At 47.5% G+C, this 13120-nt stretch overlaps 1 protein-coding gene across 1 annotated transcript in view; it reads right to left on the reverse strand.

The window, feature by feature from the left end:
* LOC125739860 (uncharacterized) overlaps nucleotides 1-13120 on the reverse strand; it is a 409273-nt gene that overhangs the window by 69183 nt on the left and 326970 nt on the right. Inside the window, exons 12-13 of the mRNA XM_049010379.1 lie at nucleotides 9555-9843; nucleotides 4409-4732 (exon numbers count right to left, since the gene is read on the reverse strand). Of these exons, the coding sequence (XP_048866336.1) occupies nucleotides 4409-4732; nucleotides 9555-9843 (613 nt within the window). The remainder of the gene's footprint in view (nucleotides 1-4408; nucleotides 4733-9554; nucleotides 9844-13120) is intronic.

The following is a 13120-nucleotide window of genomic DNA, read 5'->3' on the forward strand; positions in this document are numbered from 1 at the left end:
ATCGACCCCCACATGCTCCCCTAGGTACAGCTGGAGGGCAGAGCGGCACTGCCAGCTAGGACCCCTCTGAGCCGCACATGCAGCACAGCAATGCAGGAACATCTGGGCGTCCTGCTGGCAGCCGGCCAGGTGAAGCGCTGCCACAGCTTCCTCAGCATCTTCTTTACGCCGTACTGCCCGGCCCCGACGGCTCCGTGCACTGACCTCAGCATGAGAGAGCACAGGTGTAGCGCCCCCTTCAGGCCTTTTTGATGGGCCAAAGTTAACATTCACTTGACGAGGGGCCTGAGTTCACTATGGTGTCTGTCTGTAGGCTATATGTTCCCTTCAAAATTAACCCAGGGCTAACATGCCCACCCTAAATACTTTTGTCACCTTATTCAACAACTACACTATATAAAACGATGCAGTTAAATTTAACAACTTTACTAGATAAATGCTAAAATTAAAAAGAAATATTTATAAGAAAAAATACGTACAATGTAAACAGTAGTTACAATAGTTCACACTCCATTATTACCCACTGAAAAACCTAATCTGGCAAATAATTAAACTAAAGAAAAATTGTAGCAGGCCTGATCTGACTGCTCTCTCGATCGTCCTGGAGCCGGAGCAAGTGACTCGTCAGGCACTCGGTCCTTCACCGCCGTGAATCGAATAGCTGTCTCTCATCTTGCAGATGTACTCTGGAATTTAGTAGCTTCAGCAGTAAGCTTGCCGAGAGTGTGGAAGAAAGACATGCAGTCTTATCTCTTCTCCCTCGTATCCCCTGTCTCCTGGGTCGATCCCAGACCTTAGCGTGGATTCATGGGATTACTCCCATTGGCACATATTAAATGAATAAGTTATTAAATTATATTTAACAAGCAATGAAAAGAACATAAATCACAAATGATGCAGAGCATGTGTCAGCTCAGTACATAAGAAATTTATAAACGAGAGGAGGCCATTCGGCCCATCAAGCTCGTTTGGGGAGAACTTAACTAATAGCTCAGAGATGTTAAAATCTTATCCAACTCTGATTTAAATGAACCAAAGGTTTTAGCTTGCACTACACTAACAGGAAGACTATTCCATACTCTAACTACACGCTCTGTGAAGAAGTGCTTTCTCAAATTCAGTTTAAAATGTCCTCTCGCTAATTTCCACCTATGGCTAATACTGAAGTAGCCATTTGGCTGAACAGCATCCAGACCTATTAGAATCTTATATACCTGGATCATGTCCCCCTTAGTCTCCTTTGCTCGAGGCTAAACAGATTCAGCTCAGCTAACCTCTCCTCATAAGACATTCCTCTAAGACCAGGAATCATAGAGTGAGACATGGAAGCATCAACATATACTGTAGAATCGAAGTCTCCCATACACACCAAGATCTTTCTCATAATCAGCTACCTTTATTTCAGTGGAACATCTAAAAAATATCTATAAAATATCTGTACTTTATATTTCTGCTCCCTGCATGGATTATCTTACATTTATCTGTGTTAAATTTCAGCTGCCAGGTATCAGCCCAGCCACTAATTCAAAATCATGTTGTAGCCTCTGTGCTGCTAGTTCAGTATCTGCTGCATCCTCCCCAACACAATACAAATCAGATTAATCATATACACTTTACCTAAACAAAAGAACCAGACACTGGGTTACACAGGCTCTGGGGCACCAGCAGCTGCTCCCCTGCACCATCCAGCGATCAGCTGCGGCTTAACAGCAGGCCCTCGTGTTCCTCAGGGTGCCCCACTGGGTGTGATAGGCCTTGTTCTCTGGACCAGAGGCTGATATCGCCTCCCAACCCAGTCATCCTCCTTCGTCCAGCTACTCCCTCACCCTGGCCAGCATGGGGCTGCTGTGCTGCTCTGTGATGATCTGCTGGCAAATTAAGTCTTGGTGGTGGCCTGGTTCTCCTGCACTGTGAGCTGCTGCAGGGTCAGTGAGACAGAGTGTCCATGTTTCCATGCAGCTTCCCAGGGTGATGTTGGACCTCAAACTCAAACTCTGCCATTACCTCCAACCAACAGACCAGCTGTCCCTCTGAGTACCAGAAACTCAGGACCCCCAAGTGATTTGTGGTCCTTCCACAACCAGAACCACTGGCCACTGAGGTACAGACGGAAGTTCTTGCCGGCCTAGATAGAAGCTCCCTTCACGGTCCTGCCTGTGATTGCACAGCACCCAGCCCCTCGTTGCTAGTGTCCATGTCCAGAATGAAAAGGAGATAAGGATCCAGGTACTCTAGCATGGGAACATCGGTGAGCGTCACACAGAGCTGGTTAAAAGCCGCGGCTCAGGCATCTGTCCACGCAAAGCCACTTCCCTTTTCTGTAGACGGTGCATTGTGTTTGCCATGCTGGCGAAGTCCTTAACAAAGTGTTGGTAATATGACACTAACCCCAGGAAGCTGTGCAGCTCTGCTACAGTCTGTGCAGGGGGCCAGTCTCACACAGCTGCCGTCTTCTGCGGGTCGGTGGCCACGCCCTCCCTCTGATGATGTGGCCCTGGAAGAGCATCATGCACTGGAGGAGGGAGCACTTCCGGGGGTTCAGCCACAACCCTGCGCAGAGGGTCCCTGCAAACACTGTCTTTAAGTTCCACAATGTCCAGGCAAAATCAGCGGCGTGGAGCAGCAGATCATCAGTGTTGATGAAACACTAGGTGCAGGTCAGCTGGGACATTAGCCTCCATTAGCCTCTCGAAGGTGACCAGGCTGTTACAGGGGCTGAATGAAATTGACCAGAACTGTCATAGCCTGTGACCAATGGTGAACACGGTCTTGGGGTGGTTTACTGGGGACAGTTCGACCTGCCAGTAGCCACTCCAGAGGTCTAAGGAGCTGAACCATGTTGACCCAGTGATGCATGGAAGCACATAGGAGTCCTTCCTTGTCATCTCATTCAATGGTTGATAGTTGAAGCAAAAGCAACATGACCCGTCCTTGTTGGTGACAAGGTCCGTGCCGTTTATGGACTGTGGGAAGGCTTCATGACTCCTGTGTGTCATTTCTTGGATCTGCTGCTCAGACACTTGCAGTTTCAGCAGAAGCAGTCAATGTGGATGCAGATAGATGAACAGGGCTGATTGCTGTACTGCCACAGTTGCTGCACAGCCTGCACTGTCTATGGAGACGGTCCTGCTGTGGTGCTGCCGTTCAGCACAGTCTGGACTGGAGTTGCAGTCGTGTGGCTGGTGGAGACTTTCCCTCAGGAGCTGTGGGCAGCTCTTTTCCCCCCACTGGGTGGACGGCTCTCCTCCTCTCTTCCCCCATTGCTACCCCTGGCCGCTGCTGGCCACTGCTCTCATACTGGAGGACCCCCACATCTGTACCCAAAGCAGATGGCTGCCCCCAGCAGATCGATGGCGGCCCCTAGCTATACTAGTAAGTCCAGTCTGATAACACAGGGGTCAGCAGTGCTGGCTAGTCAGACCTCTTGTACCACCGATTGTCCTGTCAGCGTGACTTTCAGCTGCCCCCCCCCATGGCCATGCGCACGATGGGTGCAGCTCAGCTGTAGGGGTAGGGCTCTGCTTAATAGAGCTCGCAGTGCCTCCTCTTCCAGTGGCATCACCAGGTGCCCCCATCTTGGGGGACCAGTGATTGGGCCGTGCCACCAGCCGGACCGGTACTTGGGAGGGTTCCAGGGGCCATTACCCACTGTACCGGGGCAGCTTTAGGGGGGTCTTCACTGCGATCGGCCGTGTCCCACGTCATGCTGCTCCCTGCTGAGCTCTGTCACCTTTATCCTCAGGTCTGACACCAGTGTGGTTCAGGTACCAGAGTCACAGATAAGCACAGGAAGGCTACAAAGATGGGGTTTCCTGATGTCTGCCAGTCATACTCACAACAGACACACAACACAATACATGGTAAATACACAGAGCTATTTACACTATTTACACTGATGGCACCAGCCCAACATGCGACCTTGCTGTCCGATGGGCCCCCAATGAAACAACTTGTTTTGATTAAATGTTGTACTTACTATCACTGTATTTGCAAAAATAAAAGTTTAATGAATGATTAACTGATTATAGTATAGAATTAGCCTGCAATATCCTGTTTTGCTTTCCTGTTTATTTCGATTTCCATGTATATGCCAATAACAGTAACCGACAGCCCAACTGAGCCTCTTTTACTGTATGTTTATTTATATATTTATGCTTTTATGAATTTAACATTCACTTAAAACTAAACCAAAGAATGTTACTTCTCATATTAAACCCCCTGAAGTAGCACATTAACTCTTATTTCTCACAGGTGTTATTTATGGTGTTGATCAAAACTAAAATTTGGTTCCTCTTGTATATTTAAATATTTTCTCCTGTGTTTGTGTTAATGTCCTTCCTTTCTGACTGAATGACATGTTACATACTGTGCATCTCATTGGTTACAGTCTGCAGTACAGACATCTTACCCGCAGTGACTGACAGCTGCATCCATGTTCCCACAGCTGAACCTCTGCTGATCTCCACACCACACCAGTAGTAATCAGAGTCCCCAGCTGTCAGATTGTTCATGGTCACAGTGAAGACTCGCTGGTCAGGATAATCTCTGATTGACACATCATCCTTCGTCTGTGGAGAGTCACTGCGTACGATGGGAGTACATGGATGGCTATAAGCCGATCTGCACCAGTATTTCACATGTTGCTGATATCTGTTGTTATAGAAACATGGGATGGTGACAGATCTTCCTCTCTGTACAGACACCCATCTCACTGAGGACACACTGTCAGCACCTGTGGGGAAAACAACCAACTGAATTCACATTTTCAGCATCACAATGTCTCTGGTTAATATTATATATTATCAGTTTGTGTAACACTTGTACCAGGAGTCAAAGCACAGAGAGATGGGTTTAAGAGGACAGTGAGGAGGTGAAACAGCAAGACTGTCATTTTGCCATAAGAACAAGGGAAAGACACAGGAAAACAAAGCAGGTGTGTTCTAGGGGAGGGTCACTCAGCTATCATCCCCATCAGGGGAACATAGCCATGGTCCACATCATTTATTGAGCAGGGATGGGTGGGGACTGGATTGAATTGTTTCAGTGCAGCATTTGCCATTTGGGCAGCCCTGTTTTAGGGTCTGAGAGGAAAACCAGTAGCTTAAGTAGCTGGTAATAAAGGCACAGTGAGGAGAATGAATGGGATCATCACTTTGTGGTGACCACACCCCTTTAACACTAAGGCTGTAATTGTAAATAAATCAAATTCAGTTCATTTTTTACTTTTGAATGGCATACGGTAAGTACTGAACTGCATTTTAGCTTAGTGATCCATTTTCCACATGCGTATCCAGTACAGAATCAGTGGAGCTGATCTGAGGCAGTACAGGGCACAAGGGAGGGGAACACCCAGGACAGGATGCCAGTCTGTCACAAACGCAGGGGAACACCCAGGACAGGATGCCAGTCTGTCATAAAGGCAGGGGAACACCCAGGACAGGATGCCAGTCTGTCACAAAGGCAGGGGAACACCCAGGACAGGATGCCAGTCTGTCACAAAGGCAGGGGAACACCCAGGACAGGATGCCAGTCTGTCACAAAGACAGGGGAACACCCAGGCCAGGATGCCAGTCTGTCACAAAGGCAGGGGAACACCCAGGACAGGATGCCAGTCTGTCACAAAGGCAGGGGAACACCCAGGACAGGATGCCAGTCTGTCACAAAGGCAGGGGAACACCCAGGACAGGATGCCAGTCTGTCACAAAGACAGGGGAACACCCAGGCCAGGATGCCAGTCTGTCACAAAGGCAGGGGAACACCCAGGACAGGATGCCAGTCTGTCACAAAGGCAGGGGAACACCCAGGACAGGATGCCAGTCTGTCACAAAGACAGGGGAACACCCAGGCCAGGATGCCAGTCTGTCACAAAGGCAGGGGAACACCCAGGACTGGATGCCAGTCTGTCACAAAGGCAGGGGAACACCCAGGACAGGATGCCAGTCTGTCACAAAGGCAGGGGAACACCCAGGACAGGATGCCAGTCTGTCACAAAGGCAGGGGAACACCCAGGACAGGATGGCAGTCTGTCATAAAGGCAGGGGAACACCCAGGACAGGATGCCAGTCTGTCACAAAGGCAGGGGAACACCCAGGACAGGATGCCAGTCTGTCACAAAGGCAGGGAAACACCCAGGACAGGATGGCAGTCTGTCATAAAGGCAGGGGAACACCCAGGACAGGATGCCAGTCTGTCACAAAGGCAGGGGAACACCCAGGACAGGCTGCCAGTCTGTCATAAAGGCAGGGGAACACCCAGGACAGGCTGCCAGTCTGTCATAAAGGCAGGGGAACACCTAGGACAGGATGCCAGTCTGTCACAAAGGCAGGGGAACACCTAGGACAGGATGCCAGTCTGTCACAAAGGCAGGGGAACACCCAGGACAGGCTGCCAGTCTGTCATAAAGGCAAGGGAACACCCAGGACAGGCTGCCAGTCTGTCATAAAGGCAGGGGAACACCTAGGACAGGATGCCAGTCTGTCACAAAGGCAGGGGAACACCTAGGACAGGATGCCAGTCTGTCACAAAGGCAGGGGAACACCCAGGACAGGCTGCCAGTCTGTCATAAAGGCAGGGGAACACCCAGGACAGGCTGCCAGTCTGTCACAAAGTTCTCTTAGGAATCCATTCCTGTCAGATTTCCTGTTCTTTTAACTACGCATGGCTATATCTGCAAATCTGAATATTTTTCTGATTAACATTATGGTCAAAATATCGTGTTACGCGCCGTAAGGTTTGGGGAGGGATTGTCCTGATCGTTGTCCGGCTGCCTGTGACTCCGCCTCCCGGACCTGGCCACGCCCCGAGCTTCGACGCTACTTCCGCCTTTATGATTGAAAAAGCCGTGGCGGGAGAGTAGCAGCAGCTCTGCTCTTGGTTGGTTTTTGTTGTTGGTTTGATTGCATTCTTTTGGATTACTCGTGTGTGACAGTTTTTGGTTTCCTGGTTTTTGTCTCTTGCCTTATCCTTCTGTACCTTTGCCTTCAGTTTTGACTACTTTCTGGTTTTTTATCTCTTGCCTTCCTCCTGACTACTCTCTTTGCCTCGCCCCTTTGGTTACTGTATTTCGGCTTTGGTGTTCTGTATGTTCGTTTCTGTTAAGTACGTAGGGAGTGACTGCTATTTTGTTTTGTGTACGAGTGGCTTATTCTGTGTTTTGGTTAGGGAGTCAGGCTTAGTCTGTATCATTTCTTTTCTCATCTTTTTAGTTTTGTTTAGAATTAGTTTAGTTGTGGATGGGTTCGGTAGTGCTGTTTTGTTTATTGTTTTGGCGGTGTCACTCCTGAAGTCTGTTACCCTATTGTTTGTGAAAGTCTTTGTGAATAAATATAAAAAAATACAAAAAAATATCCCTGTGTTTCCCGTGTTCCCTTTTCCCATACCCTGGTTGTCTCGTTTTCCCCTCTCCTTTCCCTTTACCTTTCTGACGGTCCTCAACCCTAGACTGAGGATCGTAACAATCGTGTATAATATAATTCTGACATACTGTTGTTAATATATAATTCACTCCAACCTAAATCCGTAAGACAAAGTTGGATGCAGAATTCCATGCTATCTAGGTATATGAATTTATACACACATCAGCCACAAGACAGAATAAGACCATTCCTGTATACTGCTGCCGCATAGTGGACAAAAAGAAGACTGCAGTCAGTTCTGAAATCATCCGGTCAGTCTACATTTAACCTCTGCACTATAAAGAGGAAGTGACAAAAACCATAATAGGTGATCCCTTGTTCTGCATTTAATGAAAAAGAGAGAGAGTGGTAAGGAGCGTATGCTGATACAGCAGATTACCTCAGCACCACACTGGTTTGGATGGAGTGGAACAGTATTACGTTGTTTTTTTTCCAGTGGCTGGAGGTCATTACCAATCCTTCACTGCCCCAGTGAAACCCGTTGCTCAGCAGTCTGACAGGGCAGCCAGCAGAGGCTGCAGCCCCATGGCTGATGATTTTAGAGCAGCTGAACTGAAACTCCTCTGACGTGTGGAGATTGAGTCTCCCTGAAGAGTACGCTTGTCTTGAAGCTCTACCTATCAACAGTAGGTTGGTGTAGCTCACACCTTAGTTTGACACAAGCCTAATTAGGATAGGAAGCCGCCTACACACATGCCATGGCAGAGCCCAGGATGCAGTGTTAGTGAAGACTGGTAAGAGACAGGAGAATTACTGGGAAATCATTTATAAGTGTCTCACTACAAGAGTGCTGTACCTAGATGTCATGCTTAGCCTTGACACAGACTCATTCCTCGTCATTATGTAACTGTACTGCATGGAGAGGGAAGCCAGGGCACAAATTTTAAGGGAGCCACTGTAGTACTGTGCTGAGAGGCTCTTAATGCTTTAGGATCCTCTATAAAGGAGCAACTGGCAGCCCAGAAAATCATTTCCCCGCATTAATCCACCTAGTGCTCCACCTGCTCAGTGAAGGCAGCCTTGTACAGCACCTTAATCCCACATGCTGCGGACTGTACTAGCTAAGGAAGAAGGGATTAAGTATCCTAGGATGTAGCTGATCCTGATCCCATCTCACCCAATACTCCCCTGATGGGGCGGCCAAATTCAGCCCTTCCTCAGGTGATCTACCCCACATCAGAGCGACTCAGCCGAAGGAGATGGAGCCAGGTACTTGCTGACCAGCTCTGGAGGAGCTTCATCAGGGACGACCTGCTAACCCTCCAGACCAGGTATGACCTACTAACCCTCCAGAACAGGCAGAAATGGCAGATGGACGCAGCCAACCTGGCGAATGGGACTAAGGTTATGATTGTGGATCCTCAAACAAGGTCAGTGTGGTTAACATGGTTAACATCCACATATGTGTTCTAATCGGCTCCCTGCTGAGATCATCTCCATGTATAAACTGGCATCTCCAGTATCTAAATTGTCCTCCCCTCTTTACATTTGGTTTCACTTATTTCTCAGTTTACGGGAAAGTGTCTCTGTATAATGTACTTTTTCTGGTAAACTCCAACCTGGCTCTTCCCTGTTTCTCATTGATGAAAAGCCTCTTACTTGCTTTATTCCTTGCACTTCACACCATTTAATGTTCTTTAAGGTCACATGAGGTCATACTCTGATTTCTGAGTCACAGCCGTATAAGCTGACAGTCGTCTCTGGCATTAAAAAGCTGCTTCTACCCTCTACATGGATACTGTAGTTTCTGGTCGTTCCCAGTGTCTCCTGCTTTGTTTTGTTCTTGTTACTGCTGTCTTAGTAACTTTGAGCCTGGAAGCAGCCTACTGCGCAGTGTAACCTTCTGCCAGCAGATCCAGGATTAAACCAGGATTTTAAGAAGCTGATCGGTTTAAAAATATAGGAGTGATATCTTAATTTTTTCCAGAGCTGTATAATATAGAGCCTTGTGCTGATTGGGTGTCAGACAGCGGTTGGATCTGCCCTGGTTATTCCCTGGAAAACAACCCCCCCACCACCAATTTATCCAGCAAAACACACAGGCCCCCTTCATGAGAAAGGCTGTTGGGCTCATTTACTATTTATCTAAGCAAATTTAAGCATAAATGATTCACAATCATATTTTAGGTAAATACTTACGTTCAGTGCTAGTTGTGGTTGTAGTTCTCAGACTGACAGTAATATGAACTGGGATCTGCCAGTATCCATCATCATCACACCAGTACCAGCCTGTGTCCTTCCTCTCCAGTCCCCTCATTGTCACACTGAAGACTTTCTTTACTTTGTCATCCCTGATCAGGACAGGCCTCCCATCCAAACCCGAAGACCTTGATACACAGGAGCGCCTGACCTTACACCACCGCTTCTGACTGTAACTGTCCGTATAGCGACACTGAACAGTGACACTGTCTCCTTCCACACCCGTCACCTCCTGTTTGTCCACTGACAGCCCTGGGGAACCTGAAAACAGATTAGGAAGGAACACTGTGACATTTACATAACAATAAAATAGTCATGAATATGAGCCAGTTATGTTAATTTTATACACATATATTTCATACGCATATGAAGCTAAAGCAAAGGACAAAAGGATAAAAAATAAAATTCTCTCTTTATTCTGACATTTAACAAAAACAAAAAAAATTGCTGATCCTAACTGACCTAAAACAGATTTACTCTGATTAAATGTCCGGCAGTGAGAAAAAACGTTTTTGTGTCTTTTTCTGAAGGTTATGTAAATTTTTGGTTTCAACTATTTATTAAAATATTTTCTCCTGTATTTGTGTTAATGTCCTTCCTTTCTGTCTGAATGACATGTTACATACTGAGCATCTCATTGGCTACAGTCTGCAGTACAGACATCTTACCCTCAGTGACTGACAGGGAAACCCGTGTTCCCACAGCTGAACCTCCGCTGACCTCCACACCACACCAGTAGTAACCAGAGTACCCAGGTTTCAGATTGCTGATGGTCACAGTGAAGACTGTCTGGTCAGGATCATCTTTGATCGACACTTCACCACTTATCTGTGTAGAGTCACTGTGTACTATGGGAGTACATGAACTCCAGTCACTCCCTCTGCACCAGTATTTCTCATGTTGTTGATACATATTGTCATAGGAACATGGGATGGTGACAGATCCTCCTCTCTGTACAGTCACCGTGTTCAGTGTGGACACACCTGCAGGGACAGTATGAAAATTACCCAGCTGATTAACTCTCACTCCCTCTTACACCATTTATACACATATTAATAAAAGGTCAGTACCAGCCCACTGCATGTCACATTATGTCATTCTGTAGATTATTTAAATTTGTTGTATTAATTTCCTGCCACTATATTTGCCAAAATAAAAATGCAATAAATTATTAACTTATCATTTAGATTAAGATTAGTTCACAAAATCCTCCTTTGCTGGAATACACTTATTCAAATTTATATATATTGGCCAAACATCAGTAACAGAGCTGAACAGATGCTTCTTTGCTGTATGTTAATTTATATATTAATCTGTTTCTATTAAATTTATTTAAAATCAATTTACACTAAAGGACACATCTTAGCACATTACTTATCATATTTAACACCCTGAAGTAACCCATTTAAACTGACACTGTTACTTCTCCCAGGTCTCATTCATGGTACTGATCAAACGTAAAATTTGGTGCCTCTTGTATATTAAAATATTTTCACTTGAATTTTTGTGTTAATGTCCTTCCTTTCTGCCTGAATGACATGTGCATCTCATTGGCTACAGTCTGCAGTACAGACATCTTACCCCCAATGACTGACAGATAAACCTGTGTTCTCACAGCTGGACCTCTGCTGATCTCCACACCACACCAGTAGTAACCAGAGTCCACAGCTGTCAGATTGTTCATGGTCACAGTGAAGACTCGCTGGTCAGGATCATCTCTGATTGACACTTCATTGCTCTTCTGTAGAGAGTCACTGCGTACTATGGGAGTATATGAATCTGAAGAGTAATAATCTCTGCACCAGTATTTCACATGTTGCTGATATATGTTGTCATAGAAACATGGGATGGTGACAGATCCTCCTCTCTGTACAGACACCCATCTCACTGAGGACACACTGTCAGCACCTGTGGGGAAAACAACCAACTGAATTCACATTTTCAGCATCACAATATCTCTGGTTAATATTATATATTATCAGTTTGTGTAACACTTGTACCAGGAGTCATGACACAGAGAGATGGGTTTAAGAGGACAGTGAGGAAACAGCAAGACTGTCATTTTGCATAAGAACAAGGGAAAGACACAGGAAAACAAAGCAGGTGTGTTCTAGGGGAGGGTCACTCAGCTATCATCCCCATCAGGGGCACACAGCCAAGGTCCACATCATTTACTGACTAGGGATGGGGGGGCGACTGGACTGAATTGTGTTTTAGTCCAGAATTTGCCATTTGGGCAGCCCTGTTTTAGGGCCAGAGAGCAAACCAGGTCCTTTCTTCCACATCTTACACAGGGTCAGTACAGTACAGGGAGCATGGAGCTGATCTCAGGCAGCAAAGGGCACAACGCAGGGGAACACCCAGGACAGGATGCCAGTCTGTCATAAATGCAGGGGAACACCCAGGACAGGATGCCAGTCTGTCACAAAGGCAAGGGAACACCCAGGATAGGATGCCAGTCTGTCACAAAGGGAAGGGAACACCCAGGACAGGATGCCAGTCTGTCACAAAGGCAAGGGAACACCCAGGATAGGATGCCAGTCTGTCACAAAGGGAAGGGAACACCCAGGAGAGGATGCCAGTCTGTCACAAAGACAGGGGAACACCCAGGACAGGATGCCAGTCTGTCACAAAGGCAAGGGAACACCCAGGACAGGATGCCAGTCTGTCACAAAGGCAAGGGAACACCCAGGACAGGATGCCAGTCTGTCACAAAGGCAAGGGAACACCCAGGACAGGATGCCAGTCTGTCACAAAGACAGGGGAACACCCAGGACAGGATGCCAGTCTGTCACAAAGGCAGGGGAACACCCAGGACAGGATGCCAGTCTGTCACAAAGGCAGGGGAACACCCAGGACAGGATGCCAGTCTGTCACAAAGACAGGGGAACACCCAGGACAGGATGCCAGTCTGTCACAAAGGCAGGGGAACACCCAGGACAGGATGCCAGTCTGTCACAAAGGCAGGGGAACACCCAGGACAGGATGCCAGTCTGTCACAAAGACAGGGGAATACCCAGGACAGGATGCCAGTCTGTCACAAAGACGGAGGAACACCCAGGACAGGATGCCAGTCTGTCACAAAGGCAGCGGAACACCCAGGACAGGATGCCAGTCTGTCACAAAGACGGAGGAACACCCAGGACAGGATGCCAGTCTGTCACAAAGGCAGCGGAACACCCAGGACAGGATGCCAGTCTGTCACAAAGACAGGGGAACACCCAGGACAGGATGCCAGTCTGTCATTAAGGCAGGGGAACACCCAGGACAGGATGCCAGTCTGTCACAAAGGCGGGGGAACACCCAGGACAGGATGCCAGTCTGTCACAAAGGCAGGGGAACACCCAGGACAGGATGCCAGTCTGTCATAAAGGCAGGGGAACACCCAGGACAGGATGCCAGTCTGTCACAAAGGCAGGGGAACACCCAGGACAGGATGCCAGTCTGTCATAAAGGCAGGGGAACACCCAGGACAGGATGCCAGTCTGTCACAAAGGCAGGGGAAC

Source organism: Brienomyrus brachyistius, chromosome 4 (assembly GCF_023856365.1).
Source record: "Brienomyrus brachyistius isolate T26 chromosome 4, BBRACH_0.4, whole genome shotgun sequence".
Classification (NCBI taxonomy): domain Eukaryota; kingdom Metazoa; phylum Chordata; class Actinopteri; order Osteoglossiformes; family Mormyridae; genus Brienomyrus; species Brienomyrus brachyistius.